This window comes from Pelobates fuscus, chromosome 11 (assembly GCF_036172605.1).
Source record: "Pelobates fuscus isolate aPelFus1 chromosome 11, aPelFus1.pri, whole genome shotgun sequence".
Taxonomy (NCBI): domain Eukaryota; kingdom Metazoa; phylum Chordata; class Amphibia; order Anura; family Pelobatidae; genus Pelobates; species Pelobates fuscus.
Window position 1 is genome coordinate 102,474,466 of NC_086327.1, and position 24,644 is coordinate 102,499,109.

The window sequence follows — 24,644 nt, forward strand, 5'->3', positions numbered from 1 at the left end:
ATTTGATTTCTGGTTCGATTTTCGTAAGGAACAAACAAAGGTCTCCTCTTTCGGTGATATTCAGACGATTTCTCTGTTTGCTCATAATATGATTTCTTATATGTGCATCAGCTCCCCTCCTCTCCCTCCTCAATTCCTCTCCCCACCTTTTTTCTATTTTTTAACCTTCCTTATAGCAATGCCCAATAGGAAGGCTGAGCTAGGTAGCCCACTTACTATTATTAGCCAACAACAATTCTCTCCTTTTCCTTTTTTTCTCTACTGCTTCTTTCTCCTTTTTACAAGTACTCTGCTCCTTCTTTCTCCTATTCTACAAGTACTCTGCTCCTTCTTTCTCCTATTCTACAAGTACTCTGCTCCTTCTTTCTCCTATTCTACAAGTACTCTGCTCCTTCTCCTTTTTACAAGTCCTCTGCTCTTTATTTCACCTATTCTACAAATACTCTGCTCCTTCTTTCTTCTATTCTACAAGTACTCTGCTCACAGACAAACACATACACACTCACAGAGAAACAGACACACATACACACTCACACATGCACTTATAGACACACAAATTAATAATATTAAATGTCCACCCAGCCTCCCTACCTGGAGAGCTGGTGTGTCCTGTCCCTGGGGCTTCACTTCGGCGGGCGGCAGAGTTCTAATCTGAGGTGGCAAGGGAGCTCTAACCTCTCTGCTCTGCTCCCTAGCAGGCTGTCTACTGATGCCAGGAGCCGGAATATGGGGTCATATTCCGGCTCCCGCGGCATAAGCAAACATCGCGCGAGGGAGCAGATAGGATAGAGCTCCCTCGCCGCCTCGGATTAGAACTCTGCCGCGCCAGGGGGGTCCAGAAGGTGGCCTGGCAGGAGGGAGCGCTTCCCTCCTGCCGGTCTCTGAAATCTTGCGCCCCCAATCTGCTTGCGCCCGCCCACTCTAAAAAGGAGAAATCCTCTCAAAAAGAGTATTTAGCCGCCGAAAAAACCCTACCGCCCACCTGGAATCCTGAAACGCCCACTAGTGGGCGGTAGGGACCAGGTTGACGACCCATGGTTTAGTGTCTTTTTCTCTGTGTATTTATCCCCACCCTATTTCTCATGGCAGCATTAGGGTTCCCGGCCATTCTTAATTTTTCAGCTTTATAATTGGACTGTGGTGTAAGGGGAGGAGAGACTCTTTATACCTATCAGTTTAATTAATTAATCTAATGAATTCCTATCCTGTGACTGCTAAGGGAGGAGCTACCCATAAGTGAAGCTGCCATGAGAAATAGCCAGGAAAAGAAAATTACGGTAAGTTTGTCATAAATTTTCTCTATTGCTGCTAATGTTTACTGGAGACTAACAGGGTTATTTACTAAATTGATAGAGAATTTCAAACTTAAAGCCAAAGTAGCCAAACTGAAATCTTTCGATCTTGTAAAATACTAATCAACATATAGTGCTCTGGATAAGAGTGCTATAAAGAGGTGCTAGATTAATCACTAGTGAAAGGGGCAGTGTTAGGGACTATATGCTGAATCTGTAAGGGATGCTACATAGTGCACCAACATAATTGTCATTAATACAATTACGTGTTGACAAGAGACTTGGAAGCAGATAAACTTGCAGGTGTCATTTCCCTTAAAGATGGCATTTGGAACAAGTGGAATGGGCTGTGAATTCAGCAAATTCCATTCAAGTTCTGCAATGCCATTTGAAATTTTGTTTTTGTATATTTTTCTGTTTTAAAGCTTTTTTAGCACTAGAGTGAATTGCAATATTTGCTAGCCAACTCGTAACCTTGAAATACCAACAAGGGAATCTCTTTTTGCTATTTAAGGTTTCTTCTTATTTCTTCACCAACATTGATCAACTGCACCTTTCAAAGGATTTTATATCACAACTATAAACTAAAGGCTATTTCGATGAAAAATAAAACAAAATGTTTATTATACAATGAGGTTTATGATGAAGTCTATTTAAGCTTGACACTCTTCTTAACTCCAGCTCTGATTCCAGATAATTCACCGGCGTATCGGCTTTCTTCCTTACGGACTTCTCGGACCTGGATATAACAAAACAATTCAATAATATCAGATATTTTCATAAAAGAAAAAAAATTATAATGCAAAAAGGATAATTTACTTTAGAATAGTTTTGCTGAGTGCCTCCTCCTCCCGTGACAGTGAGTCAAGCCGCAGAACATGGCTCTACCGCTAGCTGTATATAGATCAATTGACTAAACAGTGAACCTAGTTGTGTATAAAATCGATGGCAGCCAAAATGTTCCTGCTATAAAGATTTAGGACAGTTCCACTCATCCTGTGCTGGATATGCATTTATGGGATAGAAGAGACTGAATACTGGAGCATTTCTAACTGGTGTGAGAGGGTTCGACCTCCCACTAAGCAGTGATTCTATGGATATCCTTGAATGTTTGTATCTTTACATGCAAATATGTATTTCATTCTTTTTGGAAGCCGGTTGACGATGGAACTTTGCTAATGTGTTTGTAAATAGTATTATAGATTAGAAAACTTACCTTTTCTGTAACAAAACATCGAAGTGGTTCAGAAAATGAATGATTTCAATATTTATTTGTATGAGGCCACACATTCTGTATTAACTGCATAGCCTTGCCTATATTATGGATGTCCCACAAGATGGAAGAAAGAACATGATTGTAATTGAACGTGTAGGGTTTACATACCTGGCCCTTTCTGCGAATCTTCGCACGTCTGAATTTTTCTCTATGTTTAACACGTGGGTTGCGGTCAATCTTCTTTCTTTTAGGTGTAAGTCCTTTATTCTTTGCAATCTATAATTAGCATGGGGAGGAAACAAAATATATACATTTTTACTGGGAAGAAAATCTTCTAATCAAGTAAAATTAGTCCTACCTCGTATTCTCCCACCTTCGTATCCTAAACTACATCCCCTCCCCCAATTCATTCTCAAACATTTTACAGTTTTTGTAGAAACATAGTATTTATTTATTTTTTTAAATAATTTTTTTGACACACATTGAGCGATGCGCCAAAGTCACCGTGTATAACTGCTGGTGTCTTCTTAAAGAAGTGAGTTACACAGATTTACATTGCCTATATCATGTGAACCTTCCTGACTTGTAATTGGCTATTATTGTGGTCACAGACACAGCAATGCATTCAGATGCCGGACCTGTATGCCACAAAATGACACAGTTGAGCATGATGCAATCTCAGGGTTAATCCATTGACCATGCCATAGTGTGCTGGTGCCATCAATCTGTTTCTTTCCGGTCTCACTACATTTAGCCTCAGACAACATTTTATAGCACAGTAAATACACTCAATAAGGTGAACATGCGTTATTTTCTTCCTCTGATTTACATTATCTTATAATATTACCTGATAAGTAATTGCTCTCTTGGCATTGGGATCCATCTCTTCTGTTGGCAAGTCATCACTACAAAGGGAAAAGATTGTGATATATAAATAACAATGTGCATGACAACATATTTAAAGTTTATTGTTAACGGATAATATGAGAAACAGTCCATTTAAAGGAACACGGAGCACCAAAACCACTACAGCTTATAGTAGCGCTTTTGGCGCAAAGAGACCGTTACTGCAGTCTCTGAGTCTGCATGAAGACACAAACACTCCCAATTCAGATGAATTAGCGATGGCGATTGCCTCATAAGCACAGTAGGTCCCCAATACTACTTTATGTAGAAGCAATGAAATGGTGGAGATCACCAGTAGTGGTAAGAGCAGCAGCTGAGATAGAAGGCAAGTAGAAATGATTTATTTGAATGTTTATATATATATATATATATATATATAATCAGGTGGTAGAAAATTAACATTAGAAATATATGTTTGAATTTCTAATGTTAGAGTGCTCCTTTAGGTTTCAGTCACGTGACTACACCCCATCCTCACTGAATGGACAAAAACCTGATTTTCGTTACTTACACCACGTCTTCATGTTTACGCTTTCTTTTTTCCAACAATTTGCTTTCCATCTCTCTGTAGTATTCCAAGGCGTCTTCCTCATCCAGATCAGAGTCTTCAGAGTTGTCAATAAATGCCTTATTCTAGAAACAGAGTGTAAAAGATAGTCAGCGGTCTTAGAATATATGGACCATGGCAAACTGATGACCTCCTTTTAATCCATGGATCTAGCGCACAATTTAACTGTAAGTTAATATACATTTCTTCAATTAGTTCTAGGTTTAAAGGTGTATATATTTTTACAGTGATTTCTTACGCTCTAAAAAGTCAAAAGTGGACTTTTGAATTAAGATTATGGACGAGTCTATATTTAACACGATACAAAGGTTAAGAAAAAAGAAAATGAAATAATTAGTAAAATATTATCCTGACACAAGTTATATGGTGATATATAGTCATTTATTATAACTGACAAACCAGGTCTCTAATTTACATCCGGACAGGCTACTTCCTTTTATTCTGGACTGCTTTAACTTGTTCTGAAACTTGATAGCATCTACCGTAAGCTACTAGCAGGTAAGTGGTTAGAAATAGCTTACGATCCTGTGTGGTTTAATACAGTATATGCAATTGTGTATGTTTAAATGTAAGTTTCAGTCAGTCATGTTCTCTAGCACACATAGAAGAATGCAGGTCCTCACCTTGGTAACTTTCTTCTCTTTTTTCCGTAAAATTGGCAGCTGATTGGTAGATTTTTCTTTAGCAGATATGATCTCTTGCACACCTCTCGTTTGAAGCAGTTGAATTTGTTCAGACAGTCGCTGATCTACAACACCCAAATCATTTATCAGCTGCAAAGAAAGAATAATATATATTAAGTATATTTATGTGCGCATGTATAAAAAAAGCTCTGAGTCTGTGACAAAAAAAATGCTTAGCGCAGGAGTAGAAAGAAGGTAGACTGTTCTAGAACTCCCTCTCCATTGGCAAAGCAGCTTTACAAGAGGGGAGCATCTACATTTTGGCCACCACTGGATGATAGGCATGCACATATGATCTTACTTAGCTTTTGTGAGGTTGAATGGGGTGGGTGCAGAAATATACAAATCCTCTACAACACCATTTACTCGTTGTCCGTAAAAATGTACTTGCCGCTGCAAGCCTGAAGGGTCCATATCACACTCACCAGAGATACATTTTCATTCACTAATGACTCATGGTGAATGGACATTTTGAGCCCAGATATGTTTAGGAGTTTCTATTCTTTTGAATTGTAGAACAGAATTTTGGCTGCTTACTTCATTCACACGAAGCCAGTGAGTAATCGCCCAACCAAAAGAACAATCTAATATCGGTGAGATACAGAAGATTGACAGCAGTACACATGCAGGATGGCCAAGGTTCAGTGAAAATGAATCAACTTACATTTCTGTAGGTGACAAGTCTTTCAATCACAGGATGGCCTTGAATGGGGATTCTCTTTGCTTTCAAAAGCAAATAAAAGCTGATATTTGTACAATAACTGGAAATACAAAATTGGTGGATTTAGTCATGTGCAGATGAAGCAGTAACACGTGGCCAATACAAGTTTAAAGTGCACTTACTTTAAGTAAAGCTGGTATTTTGTCTGGAGATACTTCCTGCCCTACAAAAGAATGACAATCAATAAAAATGCATTGACTTTAGCAACTGAAAAGGATGTTAAAGGGACACTATAGGCAGCCAGACCACTTCATCTAATTGAGTGCATTGGGTGCAGTGTCCCTATTGTACTTAGTGCTGCAATGTAAAACATTGCAGTTCCAGAGAACTGCAATGTTTACATTGCAGCTCTAAGTACGTCCTCACTTGCTATCTACCAGACAACCACTGGGGGCGCTTTCGGAATCCAAACGGGCCTCTGGTCCGTTATCGGACGCTGAACGTCCTTACGCTCTGCATGAGGACCTCCAGCATCAGATTTTCCCCCCCATAGGAAAGCATTAGATAATAATGTCTTGGTATGGGGAAATCTTAATGCGAGTGCGGCCATTGCCGCGCATACACATTAGATCTCCCACGCTGACAGATGTCGGCGGGGGAGGAGCATAGGCAGAGCCTGACCCAACGCATAAAGTCTTATGGCAAGTGAATTAAACTCTTGATATATTAGAGTTTATTTATAGATTTGCCAATAGTATGTGACCACCTATGATAATAGAGAGGTATGCACACTTTTGTGACCCCCCCTGTGTGTTTTAATATGTGGATTCCATCTATTCCTTGTTTCTATTTCTTTCATATGCCATGTACGGTTTCCATTTTCCATGTTTTTAAGGAGCTTGTGAACTGAACTAAATTAGCTTATCATGTGTTTTTATATCACTGACTGTGTGTGTTACTGAGTTTTGTAATCTCACATTAATTGATTACGTATGTGTTTATATAAACGTTTACTTGTTGTTGTGGTGTTAGCTTGATGAAGACCTGGGTACAGGTCGAAACGTTGCGGATCCATTAAAGCTGCTTTAAACGTATCACAGTGAGTGTCTGAGATTTTTTCTTTAATGTATATTCTATGGGGTATGCTGACCCATACTCCGTTAACACCCTGTGATTTTTGTGGTTGAGTGCAACCCTCTTCTCTATTTTTGATACTCTATGACTGGGGTAGGCAACCTTTTAGCAGCACTGTGCCGATATAGGATTGTGATGTCCCGTAGCATGCAGTCCTATTCTTTTTTAAAATTGAGGTGTGTATGCTGCCGTATTTTGCTTGTGTTATTTTTACTGTAATTGCTTTGTATCGTTGTATATGTCCGTATATGCAGGGCCGTCTTTAACCCCTTAAGGACACATGACATGTGTGACATGTTATGATTCCCTTTTTTTTTTTTAATTCTTTATTTTTGCGGGCGCATGTTCAAACAGTTGCTTGCATAGCAGTATGATTCCCTTTTATTCCAGAAGTTTGGTCCTTAAGGGGTTAATATTGACTGGACCCTGGGCAAAGCATTTGCTTGGGGCCCCCTGGATTCTGTCCCCCCTCCCCAGGCGTGCAATCACGTCCTCCACCCCAACGCTGACACACACAGACATCCTAACACACTCACACACAGACATGCTGACACTCACACACAGACATGCTGACATACTGACACACATATATACTGACACACACACAGAGATATGCTGACAGACATACTGACACACACAGAGACACACACACAGACATACAGACACACACAGATATCATGACGCACACACACACACACACAAGCATACTAACACACGCCAAATTTACACTTTTAAACCCATCCTCCAGTTTCCTACCTTTCCTGCTGGTGGCTGAAGGTGTTGCCTACTCTTCTTTCCCGCGCGTTCCTCTCTTTGTGGGAGGAAGTGATGCACGGCCGTCCCTTCCTCCCAGCCTGCTGCCGAAAAGCAAGGGGCCCGCTCGCGCTGTAAAAGCGCCTAAGCGCGCAACCAGACCCCTGCTGACAGAAGCCCACCGGGTGGCCCTTTGTGCATGGGCCAGCCGGTGGGCCTCCTTAGTGTGCGGATTACCGGCCAGGGGGTGAGAAATAGTTGGATGGATATGTCACATTGTGTGTTTGGTAGTGTGTGGGGGCTTTATTGGGGTATTGCATGTGAGAGGCTCCATGTGGGGTTGTGTGCATGTATGTGGATTGTTAGTGGTGTTGCGGATTGTGTGTATGTTTGTGTGTGGGCTGTCCGTATTATTTGTATGAGGGGAGGGTTATTCTGCATTTCTGTGTATATCTAGCAGTGTGGGTGACTTCCCTGGGTTCCAGTGGGGACCAGACCGGCCAGGTACATGTCAAGGACAGGAGCTGCAACAGCAACTGCGTGCTGCTCTACTACTGTGTGTATTCCCATTCACAAGTGCTGGAGGAAGTGATCTGAGATCACTTCCTCTACGTGCTGCAATGCATAAATTGAGGATTGTCCTTCACCACCTTTTTGGATTTGCAGATATCTGAAGTTTTACTGGGACTCCTGATAGGCCAGAGCCTGTTTGGCTCTAGCAGCCTTGAGTGCCGTGCAAAGGCACCTCGAGTGCCGTGCATGGCACTAGTGCCGTAGGTTGCCTACCCCTGCTCTATGAAAATGCCTTATCTTATATCATGAATCAGAATTTAATTGTCATGTATATGTATCCCTACATTTAACAAATGTTTAGTTCTACAGCCTGGATTATACATTTAAAGGAACAATATAGTGTCAGTAACACATACATGTATTTCTGACACTATATTGGTAAAATCACTGTTTCTGCCTCAGTGACTGAGATTATCAAATTTGACAATCTCAGCTAATGCAATGCTTTCCCATAGGAATAATTGAATCAATGTATCTTTATGGGGAATTTTTAGCAAATGGCCAGCATGACTGATACCGAGAGAGTACATAGATGTGTAGTCATGTCACACAGCCAGAAATTAATATTGGGGAAATATACTAGATATGTGACATACAATTATCTTTAGTAGCGGTCCCCTCTACTGAGATTCACTCTTCTGAATTTAGTCTAGAAACAGATTCTTATGTTGTAGATATATTCTGCACATCACAGATTATACAATAACGTATATGTGCTAACCTTTTTTGGAATGCTTCCTTCCTTCACCATCTGTACAAGTGGGTCCAGATCATCTGTCACTTCTGTTAACTATCCAATACAATCAAATTGTTAAAACGGGTATTAAAAAAAAAAAAGTGATACATTTAAAGAGCCAAACGAAGAGTGAGCTGTTAAATGTCCTTGCTACTTGTGCCATCGATCAGGTTTTAGCATCTCAGGACAGTAATTCGTAATAAGGAACTGTGGCAGCTAACTGGGCTTAAAATAAACTAGAGCGACTTAACCTAGGACTCACTTAAAAGGCTTGCCTTGATGTGACAGTGCCGCTTTAAAGAGCGTAGCTGGCAATAAATGATCAGCTGCCTCACCACCACCAAATAATGCATCCCACAAGTCCTTACTATCCTTACACAGTGAATAAAATCAGTTTGCTTCACAGAGCACATAAAAACACTTTTAGCATTATTGCACATTTGAACAACCTGTAGGATTTTGCAAACGTAGGTACAAGAAAAAAAAAAAAAAAATCATTGTGATTTTGGTGTTTTTTTATTTCCCTTTTCAAGTTCACCTTTGACTTTAAATCTTGGATCAGTTCCATTAATTCGGGTGATTCTTTCTTCAGCAACTTTCTTTTTTCTTTTTCTGACATTTTGTCCAAATCTTTAACAATCTTCTCCTCTGATGGCTTCTCCTCCGAAGGTTTTTCTCCAAATTCCTAATTAATAGTAAGCAGGATTTATTTTTCCATTAAAAAGAGTTTCAAAAACCCCAAAGAATTTGCTTAAAACTATATACCGATCACAAGTGCATAACTTCATCCATTTAAAGAAAAAACAAAAACTTCACCTTGGAAACATACTGGGTAAACACTAGAGGAGCCCAAAGCTGGCCATCGCAGCTTGCCAGTCTTTGATTCCTGACATTACATTTCTTTAGTGTCATTCAAAGGATAAACAGTTCAACCTAACACAATTAAAGGTAACCTTTCAAAATTCCCCGTGATCGTACATAATCCAAGTGCAGCAGTCCTTATTTGCAGGAGATGTACATCCTATGCCCTTCTCATAAACCTCCTCGAATGCACTTGCAAACCAACAAAATAAAAATCAAGGCGGCTTTGAATCACTCTCCTTCAGGCAGATACTAAAGACTTGGCTCACATGGACATCATTCCTTAATCTTCCATGTGCGTACCCACACTTTTCCCTTTACCCACTGAGTGTTCTATAAGAACATTGGAATACAAGCACTGAGATTCATGGAAGACATGAATGAAATCCAGAGACCATAATTACCTGAATGAAATCCAGGCCATAATCTTCCTCATTCAGAGCTTTAGCCAATCTCCTTTGTACGTTTTGAGCCTCCTCCTCTTCCTCTTCAGCCTCGGCATCAAGTTCTTCTTTCGTTTTTTTCACTTCTGTAGAAGCAATTTACAGCATTGAGTTAAAATAAGACATGTATCATGAAGTTATGGATGTGAAAAACAGATGTACTGGAAAAAAATGAAAATGTTCAGGGCATACTTTTCTTTCTGCTCTCTGTGTAGTCTGTGTCGTAGTAGATTTTCTTCTTCTGACCCCAAGCCAACTCGTTTGGAAGACCTGCAAAGGACAATAACAAAGCACAATCACAACCTTGACATGGAACAATAAAAATCTGTGAACATCTAGACCTCAATTACCAAAAACAACAAAGAAAAGACAACAAAACAGCAAAATAATAAATCTGTCAGTGCCCAACGTCTATGTATTAAGTAGGAATATACAGTTGATTCCTAACTGTGCGGTTGAACCAAAGGTACCAATTGTCAAATAAGCAAGAGTTTGTCATTGAGATCAGTGCAAGATGCTCATTGTTTTATTTTTAAAACATCATTCCAAATACTAAACCAATCCATACTACACTCACTTTACTGTACTTGTGGGAGGCCAATGAAGCCTACAATGTGATCAATAAAACTCGGTATGTTAAGCACATCATGGTTTGCAGTACCCCTTAGCAAAAATTGTCATGTGCTTAGTGATAGATCAGTAACAAACAAATAAACAATGTTCATGAGACCCAGGTATCTGGAATGTGAAATTCATTGAATTATTCACTAAACTGGAATATTGGCAAAATAACGAGATAATTGCCAATAGTCGGAGACGGTTTCCACATTATCAATATTGTCCTGTTCATTTCCCCTGCCAGTTCTTTACAATTTCTGTTTAACGAGTAAAGGCCCTTTTGTACATGTGAAGTTATTATATATTTTATATCATATAGTAAGTTATAGACATACATTTTGTTACTACCTAGCTAGTGCCAGCCACTAAACTGTTTATCCAATACGTGGCATTGTTATAATGAATCATTATCGGATTACTGAAAATACAGGGGAAAAAAAAAAAAAAATTGGACAAACCATCATTGTGACGCTCTTCCATGTCACTTGCCATAGAACTATGATCATCGACTTCATCCTCCTCTTCTTCATCGTCGTCGTCATCTTCAATGTCAAGAGGCATTACTTCATCCTAGATACATTTCAGAAATGTTACAAAAACATTGTGTCCAATCACAAGTCCATTAAAAACAAATACATCAATGAATCAAGGTCATATTACAAATGAATCAGATCGGCACATAGAAATGGTTAGCTACCTTTACCAAAATAGAAGAGAGACTTAATTTTAACCTAATATGCATATGATGGTACACTGAAGCTGGCCTGATAAACACTGGAAAGGGTTATGTTAATGCAAGGAAAGTAAGGAGCAAAAAATGTTAAAGTATTGTAACAGATCTAAATAATGTAATATTACTGGGAATATTGGCTAACAACTTCGTGCAAGGTACGGTTCCTTATTGCTTTACCTATGTAAACAACATGGAATTTCCACACTAACTCTGCAGCATTTCTGTGTCGAGGGCAATGTCAATCTTACTACAATGTATCCATTAAAAATAGAATAACCCGCAGCGAATGTTTAGTTAGCTATAGCCCCAAATCTCAGTTGTGACAGTTATATTTTATCCACCAAGTATATTCTGGCCAATAAAAGCCGTGTGCGAGCATTGGAAGCCCTATACAGTCATACTGTAACTAAAATAGTGGACCAAAGAATAAAAAAAGGATCAGCGCTAATATACCGAACTAAAAGATATATAGAAAAATACAAAAAATACCTTAAAACATAAGGCTCCTTCTAAGCCTTATAAACATCAGAGATGAGTCATGACATCCCCCCCTGTTTGACGCAACTAAAATAGTGGGACAGACTATTTATGATGTTCTGACAGCTTAAACAATCACTCTTCCTTAAAAGGAACACTCCAAGCACCATATCCACTACACCGTGTCTTGGCTTCCACCATATAAATAGTCAAACTATTTGCAAACGGTGCAAGAACATCTGGCTCTCAACGGAGGAGGTGATCCATGCTTGGCAGACGCTAAGTAAGTTGTCAAGGCATTAGCAAACAGTTTGACTATAAGGGCACTCCTGGCACCATAACCAATACAGAGAATAAGAGTGATTATGATGCCTGGAGTTAATTTGTAGGTCAGAAACAATGTACAATAGTATTAATGTAATTATATTTAAATTGTCTTTGCAAGCTGTTAGAATTACTGTATATACTCTAAATTTTCAGCACATTTTTTGTGCTGAAAAACCCCAACTCGACTTATACTCAAGTCAATGTCTGTATTATGGCAACTTACATTGCCATAATACAGACAGGGGGCTGGCAGGGAGCTGTTACTTACATCTCCTGCAGCTCCTGTCCGCTCCTTCCTCCTCCTCCGCGCCGGTCCGGTCAGCTCAGCTCCCCTCTCAGCTCCCAGTGTAAGTCTCGCGAGAGCCGCGGGGGCATAGTGCGGGCGCGAGACTTACACTGGGACTTGTAGAGGGAGCTGACCGGACCGGTGCGGAGGAGGAGGGAGCTGACAGGAGCGGTAAGTAAACGCTCTCTGCCAGCCCCCCTCCACTGAACTGCCAATGCCACTGGGCCATATATCAAGCAGGGATGGGGGCCGAAAAAAAAATATATATATACATAATAATAAAATAATAATTAATAAAATTAAAAAAAAATGATTAAAATAATAATTAAAAAATAACAATAATCAAAATGCCCACCCCCCACCAAGGCTCTGCAACACATACACAAACACACACTGCATCACACACACTCACACTGCATTCATTATATACACACACTGTAAATAAATATTCGATTAATATAATTTTGGGGGGGGATCTAATTTTATTTAGAAATTTACCAGTAGCTGCTGCATTTCCCACCCTAGTCTTATACTCGAGTCAATAAGTTTTCCCAGTTTTTGGGGTACAATTAGGGGCCTTGGCTTATATTCGGGTCGGCTTATACTCGAGTATATACGGTAGTAATCTTTAACACTAAAGTTTTTGAGGCAAATACTCTCACTTATATGGTTATCTGTTGTTGAATAAATAAAAAAGGTACATTTTATTTTACTAACCTCACTGTCCACTGGTTCTTCATCACTGTCCAGGTCCACTCCTTGTTTCATGAGACTCTGAAGAAACAAATATGGCTTGTCAGAAAGGATACACAAAAGGTTATGGGAGAATACAAACATGTCTTATTTATTTTTGATCCTGGCAAATTATAAAAAATTGTATTAGCTCTGCTTAACGTGAAGACGGTAAAGTAAAATAATTGGTCCCTCTACTTACTTTGAACTTTTCCTCGTGGTACTTATCAACGTCATCGTTATAATAATCTGATGAGATCTAGAAAGGATAAAACAAAAATATTTTTGGAAACATTCCAAGTAGCACAGCAGTTCTGCTGTTTAAAGAACGTTTTATAAATCCGCAAAAATGTGGTACATTCACCACAATAACAATAGAACTATGGCCTGTTTGTTAAAGCATGGATTATAGGAATTGCCAAGGGAACTGTAAGTTTAAGGCCAAAACAGAAACACAATGTTACGCCTGCTTCATCTATCCGCAGCATTTTATACCAACCTGCCATCTACCTGCAGTCGCAGACAGACTCAAAGTGAGTTCTCTGTCCTCCGTGAAAAAAATCCCAAAGATTAATTTTCAATTAGTTCTTATAGCACAGTGTTTACTTTTAGAAGTTCTAACCTGCTCGATTAATTTAACTTAAATCATACAAAGGAGTATGTAGCAGGTTCCAGCAGCCAATTAATTATGCACTAAATAAATTCTAAACACATTGTGCAGGATCCTTTCAACACCAAGGATGAAGATGTGTGAGACGATGCCAGTGACCCAGAGCCGTCACTAACCACACTGCTGATAAGACAAAGTAGTCCCTATATTGTCTTATGATAGCTTTGGATTGCATTCGAATTTCAACGCAGTCAAAATTACTATTGCATAAAGATTTTATTGTCAGGTAACACTCAAAAGTGATATCATTATGAAAGAGCTGTTTTAATGAAACCTTGCAGAAATAGAAATACAAACATGCATTGCTAATGCAATAAAAAAGAACAATCAGAATTTGTACTTCCTTTTTAGCCCTTGCACAGCCATGCCTCCCTGGCTGAGATCATCAGTCTGGATGGTCTTCGCCAATTCACCATAGGGGAGCATTGGGAAGGTAGTGCGCATGCACAGCAAATTTCCAAGCTGCGCCAAATCAAATGCTCTGTATGAGAAGCATTTGATTCAACAACTGTGTCTACCATGGTTTTTGCAGCTGAAGCATCACTCAGGAAGACAGCCACTAGAAGTGTGTTTAACCCTGCAATACAACCATTGCAGTTTTACATTGCAGGGTTAATACGGCAGGTGTACTGCAGCAAAGAGTCTGAGTACCTTTAGTGTCAGTTTAAGGTTTTCACATTAATTGTGTAATTCATAAGTGTAACTGCAGTTTAGTATAATGCTTAGCATTAATCATTCATGTGTTAATGTAACCCAACTCAAGTAAATGACTGCTGTCCATTAATTTTGAGATATAAGGTTAGCACATTGGATGCCCTGGCAAAATATGCTTTTGAAACGTACATCTTTTGTGGAAGGGACATCTGCCTTCGATATGGACTCATCATATACGTCTTCATCTACTACAGGTTTCTGGTATTTATGGCCCCTGCAAAAATAAAAATATGTCAACAAAATTAAATATTACTAATAAAAACATGTATTTAAACTGTCTGACAGAAAACATTTCAAGAGGTTAAGACAATGTGGCTGCTTACATACAGATCACTCCCCAGTCTGTAGATCTGCTCATAGTTGCTTCACCAAACGGGCACCCAGACGGGAGCATCCACCTTAATCTGATTTGTATATTTTCATATTTTAAAGAGGCACTCTAAGCACCATCAGAGCCCAACATTCCCAGCCAATATTTGCTCTACAGGATCGACCCGATGCACTCTTGATAATGCACAATACATAAACGTAATTTCCACATTAAAAGTGGCAGCAGAGGGAAGAGCAATCAATGGCAGCTCGTAAAAGAGTGTTGTTTTATTTGTCAGGCAATAGAACCCATAGCACCATAACCACTAAAGTGAGCATAACTGTGCAGAGCACATAATATTAGAGAAAATTACCATCTAAACTTTTACTAAAATCAACTTAAAGTGGCACTGCCCCCCCATTAACATTTCTCATATATAACATCTTTATGAAACGCCCATAAAGACTGAAATTCCAAACCAGTCGAAACAACCAGTGGTGAGGTATGGAAAGAGATCACTGTGACATTGTATATAAATATGGTAATTACTAAAAACACATATCAATAAGTAATGGAGCATACAATCCACCAAATGAGGAGCAACTTGAAATCCTAACACCCTTCATAAACTTTAAAAGGCTAAAAAACAATTACAAAACATATAATGTAGATTGTAGAACACAGCAAACTATCACATGCACATATCGCACTTGCAAAGAGCACTGAACAGCGCTAATCAGGCACAACAGTCACTGGGAATCCTCTCTCATAAACCTTCAGCTAGAATGCTTTCCACATGTTGGATCTTGGTCCAAACTACCAGAGGACTTTCACAAGTGTGATGGGCTAAGGCTGGGATCTGAATCTTCAATGCCAATGCCAGATAGCATGCGACAGAAGGAAGGTATGAACAGCTTCTACTCTGACAGATTAATTATAACAGCATCAACTCCCATCAGCCTTAACTTTGCAGTGGTAATTATTGCAGTTTTTATAAACTGCAATAATTACCTTACAGGGTTAAGTCCTCCTCTAGTGGCTGTCTACCAGAGAGCCACTAGAGGGACTTCTGGGTTCTTAGATGACTTTTAGCGTCGCCGGAATCCCCATAGGAAAGCATTGAATAATGCTTTCCTATTGGGAGATCCTAATGGGAGCATGGCCATTGACGCGCATGCGCATTGGGTCTCCCCCTCAGGTGGATGTCGGCGAGGGAAGAGAATGAGCGGAGTGGAGCCAGGGCTGAGGGACATCGGCGCTGGACCCAGGTGAGTGACTGAAGGGGTTATTAACCTGTTCAGTGCCGCGGGAGGGAGCCTTGAAGGAAGGCGAAGCTACAGTGCCAGAAAAAAAAGTTTGTTTTCCTGGCACTATAGATTCCCTTTAAGGGTAATGGGCTGAGGTGCCTATAGTGTCCCTTTAATTCAATCAACTCTGAAATTAAGCCAGCTGAAATTTGAATTGGACAAATGTAGGCAATAGCCCAGCTGTGACTCCAGTCGAGAAAATGTTTAAGATTTTGCAATTTCATCTTATAATCTGGCTTCCATTTCTCTACATAGAAATTTAATAGGAGACTATAATCATCAAAACAACTTTAGTTTGATGAAGCAGTGTTTGTGTATAGATGATGCCTCTGAAGTCTCACTGCTCAATTCTCTGCCAATTAATTAAATTTATGTTTCTGTTTATGCAGCCCTAGCCACACCTTCCCTGGTTAATGCATGACTGACACAGCCTGCACAAAAAAACAAAAAACGGTTTAATTTCCAATCACGTTAACTTTGTAATCTTTGTAAGTTTGTCTTGTGCTCTATAAATTAAACTTGCTAGTAACAAAGCAAGCGATAGGAAATTCTAACTTAAACATAAATTTTCAGTAAAGGAAGTGTAAACATTAGATCTCACTTTACAGGAAGTGTTAAAGGAAGGCTGTGTAAGTCACAAACAGGGCTGTGTGAATAGCACTGTATAAACAAAGTGATTTAACTCCTAAATGGCAGAGAATTGAGCAGTGAGGCTGCAGGGGCATGTTCTATACACCAAAACTGCTTCATTAAGCTAAAGTTGTTTTGTGACTATAGCGTCCCTTTAATGGTTTACCCCTTTATTGTTTAAATAAAAAAAAAAAAGCGTGCCCTCAGATTATTTCAGTATAATATAATAAAATCTGTCTAATAAAACTCGCTCTTAAATCACCTGCGAACTCTCCCCATGCTGTTCGCTCATGTAGATCCTGCAGACATGTGCACGCAACTTCCTGTCCGCCGCGAATGTCTTGCCCCTGGAAACCTCGGCCATCTTCTGCGTTCCTACTAAACCTCCAACCCTGCACAGCTCATCTTTTCACAGGAAAATTAAATATATGATTCAGTGTGCTGTAATGTGTAGCTATGACATGCTGATAGTAACACTATAATAGCTGGAGCAGCAGAGCGGTGCAGGAATTGATTTATTTAGGCTGCGGTTTCCACACGGGAGGGATTTAATGCTGCACACACCAGCCTGGCTCACTCTGTTGCCATGGCAACCTTCCCCCTGCAGCGAGGGGAGGGGGGGAGATCCATGGCTTATGGGTCCTGTATCCTCAGCACTAAGAGAATCATTAGTGAATAGCTCGGTGTCAGCGAGACCTGGCGGGACACAGTGTGACCGGAGTCTGTCAGCTGAGCTGGATCACCGGGTGTAAGAATTCTGGGGGGATTTACGGTGTGTGCTGTGAGTTGGATCAGGGATTTAGGGGTGTGCTGTGAGTTGGATCAGGGATTTAGGGGTGTGCTGAGAGCTGGATCAGGGATTTAGGGGTGTGCTGAGAGTTGGATCAGGGATTTAGGGGTGTGCTGTGAGTTGGATCAGGGATTTAGGGGTGTGCTGAGAGCTGGATCAGGGATTTAGGGGTGTGCTGTGAGTAGGATCAGGGATTTAGGGGTGTGCTGAGAGTTGGATCAGGGATTTAGGGGTGTGCTGAGAGTTGGGTCAGGGATTTAGGGGTGTGCTGTGAGTAGGATCATGGATTTAGGGGTGTGCTGTGAGTTGGATCAGGGATTTAGGGGTGTACTGTGAGTAGGATCATGGATTTAGGGGTGTGCTGAGAGTTGGATCAGGGATTTAGGGGTGTGCTGAGAGTTGGATCAGGGATTTAGGGGTGTGCTGAGAGTTGGATCAGGGATTTAGGGGTGTGCTGTGAGTAGGATCATGGATTTAGGGGTGTGCTGTGAGTTGGATCAGGGATTTAGGGGTGTACTGTGAGTAGGATCATGGATTTAGGGGTGTGCTGAGAGTTGGATCAGGGATTTAGGGGTGTGCTGAGAGTTGGATCAGGGATTTAGGGGTGTGCTGAGAGTTGGATAAGGGATTTAGGGGTGTGCTGAGAGTTGGATCAGGGATTTAGGGGTGTGCTGAGAGTTGGATCAGGGATTTAGGAGTGTGCTGAGAGCTGGATCAGGGATTTAGGGGTGTGCTGAGAGTTGGATCAGGGATTTAGGGGTGTGCTGAGAGTTGGATCAGGGATTTAGGGGTGTGCGGAGAGTTGGGTCAGGGATTTAGGGGTGTGCTGAGAGTTGGATCAGGGATTTAGGGGTGTGCGGAGAGTTGGATCAGGGATTTAGGGGTGTGCTGTGAGTTGGATCAGGGATTTAGGGGTGTGCTGAGAGTTGGATCAGGGATTTAGGGGTGTGCTGTGAGTAGGATCAGGGATTTAGGGGTGTGCTGTGAGTTGGATCAGGGATTTAGGGGTGTGCTGAGAGTTGGATCAGGGATTTAGGGGTGTGCTGTGAGTAGGATCAGGGATTTAGGGGTGTGCTGTGAGTAGGATCAGGGATTTAGGGGTGTGCTGAGAGTTGGATCAGGGATTTAGGAGTGTGCTGAGAGCTGGATCAGGGATTTAGGGGTGTGCTGAGAGTTGGATCAGGTATTTAGGGGTGTGCTGAGAGTTGGATCAGGGATTTAGGGGTGTGCTGAGAGCTGGATCAGGGATTTAGGGGTGTGCTGAGAGTTGGATCAGGGATTTAGGGGTGTGCTGAGAGTTGGATCAGGGATTTAGGGGTGTGCTGAGAGTTGGATCAGGGATTTAGGGGTGTGCTGAGAGTTGGATCAGGGATTTAGGGGTGTGCTGAGAGTTGGATCAGGGATTTAGGGGTGTGCTGAGAGCTGGATCAGGGATTTAGGGGTGTGCTGAGAGTTGGATCAGGGATTTAGGGGTGTGCGGAGAGTTGGATCAGGGATTTAGGGGTGTGCTGAGAGCTGGATCAGGGATTTAGGGGTGTGCGGAGAGTTGGATCAGGTATTTAGGGGTGTGCGGAGAGTTGGATCAGGGATTTAGGGGTGTGCTGAGAGTTGGATCAGGGATTTAGGGGTGTGCTGAGAGTTGGATCAGGGATTTAGGGGTGTGCTGAGAGTTGGATCAGGGATTTAGGGGTGTGCTGAGAGTTGGATCAGGGATTTAGGGGTGTGCTGAGAGCTGGATCAGGGATTTAGGGGTGTGCTGAGAGTTGGATCAGGGATTTAGGGGTGTGCTGAGAGTTGGGTCAGGGATTTAGGGGTGTGCTGTGAGTAGGATCATGGATTTAGGGGTGTGCTGAGAGTTGGATCAGGGATTTAGGGGTGTGCTGAGAGTTGGGTCAGGGATTTAGGGGTGTGCTGTGAGTAGGATCATGGATTTAGGGGTGTGCTGTGAGTAGGATCATGGATTTAGGGGTGTGCTGAGAGTTGGATCAGGGATTTAGGGGTGTGCTGTGAGTTGGATCAGGGATTTAGGGGTGTGCTGTGAGTTGGATCAGGGATTTAGGGGTGTGCTGTGAGTTGGATCAGGGATTTAGGGGTGTGCTGAGAGTTGGATCAGGGATTTAGGGGTGTGCTGAGAGCTGGATCAGGGATTTAGGGGTGTGCTGAGAGTTGGATCAGGGATTTAGGGGTGTGCTGAGAGCTGGATCAGGGATTTAGGGGTGTGCTGTGAGCTGGGTCAGGGATTTAGGGGTGTGCTGAGAGTTGGATCAGGGATTTAGGGGTGTGCTGTGAGTTGGATCAGGGATTTAGGGGTGTGCTGTGAGCTGGATCAGGGATTTAGGGGTGTGCTGAGAGCTGGATCAGGGATTTAGGGGTGTGCGGAGAGTTGGATCAGGGATTTAGGGGTGTGCTGAGAGTTGGATCAGGGATTTAGGGGTGTGCGGAGAGTTGGATCAGGGATTTAGGGGTGTGCTGAGAGTTGGATCAGGGATTTAGGGGTGTGCTGAGAGTTGGATCAGGGATTTAGGGGTGTGCTGTGAGCTGGGTCAGGGATTTAGGGGTGTGCTGAGAGTTGGATCAGGTATTTAGGGGTGTGCTGAGAGTTGGATCAGGGATTTAGGGGTGTGCGGAGAGTTGGATCAGGGATTTAGGGGTGTGCTGAGAGTTGGATCAGGGATTTAGGAGTGTGCTGAGAGCTGGATCAGGGATTTAGGGGTGTGCGGAGAGTTGGATCAGGGATTTAGGGGTGTGCGGAGAGTTGGATCAGGGATTTAGGGGTGTGCTGAGAGTTGGATCAGGAATTTAGGGGTGTGCTGAGAGTTGGATCAGGGATTTAGGGGTGTGCTGAGAGCTGGATCAGGGATTTAGGGGTGTGCGGAGAGTTGGATCAGGGATTTAGGGGTGTGCTGTGAGTTGGATCAGGGATTTAGGGGTGTGCGGAGAGTTGGATCAGGGATTTAGGGGTGTGCTGAGAGTTGGATCAGGGATTTAGGGGTGTGCTGAGAGTTGGATCAGGGATTTAGGGGTGTACGGAGAGTTGGATCAGGGATTTAGGGGTGTGCGGAGAGTTGGATCAGGGATTTAGGGGTGTGCTGAGAGCTGGATCAGGGATTTAGGGGTGTGCTGTGAGTTGGATCAGGGATTTAGGGGTGTGCTGTGAGTTGGATCAGGTATTTAGGGGTGTGCTGAGAGTTGGATCAGGGATTTAGGGGTGTGCGGAGAGTTGGATCAGGTATTTAGGGGTGTGCTGAGAGTTGGATCAGGGATTTAGGGGTGTGCGGAGAGTTGGATCAGGGATTTAGGGGTGTGCTGAGAGCTGGATCAGGGATTTAGGGGTGTGCTGAGAGTTGGATCAGGGATTTAGGGGTGTGCTGTGAGTTGGATCAGGGATTTAGGGGTGTGCGGAGAGTTGGATCAGGTATTTAGGGGTGTGCTGAGAGTTGGATCAGGGATTTAGGGGTGTGCGGAGAGTTGGATCAGGTATTTAGGGGTATGCTGAGAGTTGGATCAGGGATTTAGGGGTGTGCGGAGAGTTGGATCAGGGATTTAGGGGTGTGCTGAGAGTTGGATCAGGGATTTAGGGGTGTGCTGTGAGTTGGATCAGGGATTTAGGGGTGTGCTGTGAGTTGGATCAGGGATTTAGGGGTGTGCTGTGAGTTGGATCAGGGATTTAGGGGTGTGCTGTGAGTTGGATCAGGGATTTAGGGGTGTGCTGTGAGTTGGATCAGGGATTTAGGGGTGTGCTGTGAGCTGGATCAGGGATTTAGGGGTGTGCTGTGAGTTGGATCAGGGATTTAGGGGTGTGCTGTGAGCTGGATCAGGGATTTAGGGGTGTACTGTGAGTTGGATCAGGGATTTAGGGGTGTGCTGTGAGTTGGATCAGGTATTTAGGGGTGTGCTGAGAGTTGGATCAGAGATTTAGGGGTGTGCTGTGAGCTGGGTCAGGGATTTAGGGGTGTGCTGAGAGTTGGATCAGAGATTTAGGGGTGTGCTGTGAGTTGGATCAGGGATTTAGGGGTGTGCTGTGAGTTGGATCAGGTATTTAGGGGTGTGCTGTGAGTAGGATCATGGATTTAGGGGTGTGCTGTGAGTTGGATCAGGGATTTAGGGGTGAGCTGTGAGTAGGATCATGGATTTAGGGGTGTGCTGTGAGTTGGATCAGGGATTTAGGGGTGTACTGTGAGTTGGGTCAGGGATTTAGGGGTGTGCTGTGAGTTGGATCAGGGATTTAGGGGTGTGCTGAGAGTTGGATCAGGGATTTAGGGGTGTGCTGTGAGTTGGATCAGGGATTTAGGGGTGTGCTGAGAGTTGGATCAGGAATTTAGGGGTGTGCTGTGAGTTGGATCAGGGATTTAGGGGTGTGCGGAGAGTTGGATCAGGGATTTAGGGGTGTGCTGTGAGCTAGATCAGGGATTTAGGGGTGTGCTGTCAGCTAGATCAGGGATTTAGGGGTGTGCTGTGAGTTGGATCAGGGATTTAGGGGTGTGCTGTGAGTTGGATCAGGGATTTAGGGGTGTGCTGTGAGTTGGATCAGGAATGTAGGGGTGTGCTGTGAGTTGGATCAGGGATTTAGGGGTGTGCTGAGAGTTGGATCAGGGATTTAAGGGTGTGCTGAGAGCTGGATCAGGGATTTAGGGGTGTGCTGAGAGCTGGGTCAGGGATTTAGGGGTGTGCTGTGAGTTGGATCAGGGATTTAGGGGTGTGCTGAGAGTTGGATCAGGGATTTAGGGGTGTGCTGAGAGCTGGATCAGGGATTTAGGGGTGTGCTGAGAGTTGGGTCAGGGATTTAGGGGTGTGCTGTGAGTTGGATCAGGGATTTAGGGGTGTACTGTGAGTTGGATCAGGTATTTAGGGGTGTGCTGAGAGTTGGATCAGGGATTTAGGGGTGTGCTGAGAGTTGGATCAGGGATTTAGGGGTGTGCTGAGAGTTGGATCAGGGATTTAGGGGTGTGCTGAGAGTAGGATCAGGGATTTAGGGGTGTGCTGAGAGTTGGATCAGGGATTTAGGGGTGTGCGGAGAGTTGGATCAGGGATTTAGGGGTGTGCTGTGAGTTGGATCAGGGATTTAGGGGTGTGCTGAGAGTTGGATCAGGGATTTAGGGGTGTGCGGAGAGTTGGATCAGGGATTTAGGGGTGTGCTTTGAGTTGGGTCAGGGATTTAGGGGTGTGCGGAGAGTTGGGTCAGGGATTTAGGGGTGTGCGGAGAGTTGGGTCAGGGATTTAGGGGTGTGCTGTGAGTTGGATCAGGGATTTAGGGGTGTGCTGTGAGCTGGGTCAGGGATTTAGGGTTGTGCTGTGAGTTGGATCAGGGATTTAGGGGTGTGCTGAGAGTTGGATCAGGGATTTAGGGGTGTGCTGAGAGTTGGATCAGGGATTTAGGGGTGTGCTGAGAGTTGGATCAGGGATTTAGGGGTGTGCTGTGAGCTGGATCAGGGATTTAGGGGTGTGCTGTGAGTTGGATCAGGGATTTAGGGGTGTGCTGAGAGTTGGATCAGAGATTTAGGGGTGTGCTGAGAGCTGGATCAGAGATTTAGGGGTGTGCTGAGAGCTGGATCAGGGATTTAGGGGTGTGCGGAGAGTTGGATCAGGGATTTAGGGGTGTGCTGTGAGTTGGATCAGGGATTTAGGGGTGTGCTGTGAGCTGGATCAGGGATTTAGGGGTGTGCTGTGAGTTGGATCAGGGATTTAGGGGTGTGCTGTGAGTTGGATCAGGGATTTAGGGGTGTGCTGTGAGCTGGATCAGGGATTTAGGGGTGTGCTGTGAGTTGGATCAGGGATTTAGGGGTGTGCTGTGAGCTGGATCAGGGATTTAGGGGTGTGCTGTGAGTTGGATCAGGGATTTAGGGGTGTGCTGTGAGTTGGATCAGGGATTTAGGGGTGTGCGGAGAGTTGGATCAGGGATTTAGGGGTGTGCTGAGAGTTGGATCAGAGATTTAGGGGTGTGCTGTGAGCTGGGTCAGGGATTTAGGGGTGTGCTGTGAGTTGGATCAGGGATTTAGGGGTGTGCTGAGAGTTGGATCAGGTATTTAGGGGTGTGCGGAGAGTTGGATCAGGGATTTAGGGGTGTGCTGTGAGTTGGATCAGGGATTTAGGGGTGTGCTGTGAGTTGGATCAGGGATTTAGGGGTGTGCTGTGAGTTGGATCAGGTATTTAGGGGTGTGCTGTGAGTTGGATCAGGTATTTAGGGGTGTGCGGAGAGTTGGATCAGGGATTTAGGGGTGTGCGGAGAGTTGGATCAGGGATTTAGGGGTGTGCTGAGAGTAGGATCATGGATTTAGGGGTGTGCTGAGAGTTGGATCAGGGATTTAGGGGTGTGCTGAGAGTAGGATCAGGGATTTAGGGGTGTGCTGAGAGTTGGATCAGGGATTTAGGGGTGTGCTGAGAGTTGGATCAGGGATTTAGGGGTGTGCGGAGAGTTGGATCAGGGATTTAGGGGTGTGCTGTGAGTTGGATCAGGTATTTAGGGGTGTGCTGAGAGTAGGATCAGGTATTTAGGGGTGTGCTGAGAGTTGGATCAGGTATTTAGGGGTGTGCTGTGAGTTGGATCAGGGATTTAGGGGTGTGCTGAGAGTTGGATCAGGGATTTAGGGGTGTGCTGAGAGTAGGATCAGGGATTTAGGGGTGTGCTGAGAGTTGGATCAGGGATTTAGGGGTGTGCGGAGAGTTGGGTCAGGGATTTAGGGGTGTGCTGAGAGTTGGATCAGGGATTTAGGGGTGTGCTGAGAGTTGGGTCAGGGATTTAGGGGTGTGCTGAGAGTTGGATCAGGGATTTAGGGGTGTGCTGAGAGTTGGGTCAGGGATTTAGGGGTGTGCTGTGAGTTGGATCAGGGATTTAGGGGTGTGCTGTGAGTTGGATCAGGGATTTAGGGGTGTGCGGAGAGTTGGATCAGGGATTTAGGGGTGTGCGGAGAGTTGGATCAGGGATTTAGGGGTGTGCTGAGAGTTGGATCAGGGATTTAGGGGTGTGCTGAGAGTTGGATCAGGGATTTAGGGGTGTGCTGAGAGTTGGGTCAGGGATTTAGGGGTGTGCTGTGAGTTGGATCAGGGATTTAGGGGTGTGCTGTGAGTTGGATCAGGGATTTAGGGGTGTGCTGAGAGTTGGATCAGGGATTTAGGGGTGTGCTGTGAGTAGGATCAGGGATTTAGGGGTGTGCGGAGAGTTGGATCAGGAATTTAGGGGTGTGCTGTGAGTTGGATCAGGGATTTAGGGGTGTGCTGAGAGTTGGG

General features: G+C 43.4%; 2 protein-coding genes across 6 annotated transcripts in view; one reads left to right on the forward strand and one right to left on the reverse strand.

Moving 5' to 3' along the window:
• Nucleotides 1-1,886: 1,886 nt before the first annotated feature.
• UTP3 (UTP3 small subunit processome component) lies at nt 1,887-16,960 on the reverse strand. The gene is made up of 16 exons (XM_063436586.1): nt 16,893-16,960; nt 14,513-14,597; nt 13,202-13,258; nt 12,985-13,041; nt 10,903-11,014; nt 10,019-10,096; nt 9,788-9,912; nt 9,061-9,207; nt 8,508-8,576; nt 5,509-5,549; nt 5,330-5,426; nt 4,606-4,755; nt 3,926-4,047; nt 3,356-3,413; nt 2,677-2,784; nt 1,887-2,031 (listed from the first exon to the last, which is right to left on the reverse strand). The coding sequence occupies exons 1-16, from the start codon at nt 16,907-16,909 to the stop codon at nt 1,942-1,944; spliced, it is 1,413 nt and encodes a 470-aa protein (XP_063292656.1). The 5' UTR covers nt 16,910-16,960; the 3' UTR covers nt 1,887-1,941.
• A 272-nt stretch (nt 16,961-17,232) lies between these two features.
• The window catches only part of CCDC30 (coiled-coil domain containing 30), a 66,963-nt gene continuing 59,551 nt past the window's right edge, over nt 17,233-24,644 (forward strand). For 4 of the 5 annotated variants that reach the window (XM_063435754.1, XM_063435757.1, XM_063435758.1 and 1 more), the window contains exon 1: nt 17,292-17,376. The gene's annotated coding sequence lies outside the window, so the exon portion shown is untranslated. Of the gene's footprint in view, nt 17,270-17,291; nt 17,377-24,644 lie in introns of those variants that run through there. The other variant, XM_063435755.1, reaches the window with a different exon arrangement.

What these genes read in the sequence shown, in the direction of transcription:
- UTP3 (XM_063436586.1), bottom strand. An exon ending in TCCAAGATTTAAAGTCAAAG is followed by an intron (nt 8,577 to 9,060) that starts GTGAACTTGAAA and finishes TGTATTGGATAG; the next exon opens with TTAACAGAAGTGACAGATGA. An exon ending in AAATACCAGCTTTACTTAAA is followed by an intron (nt 5,427 to 5,508) that starts GTAAGTGCACTT and finishes TTGTATTTCCAG; the next exon opens with TTATTGTACAAATATCAGCT.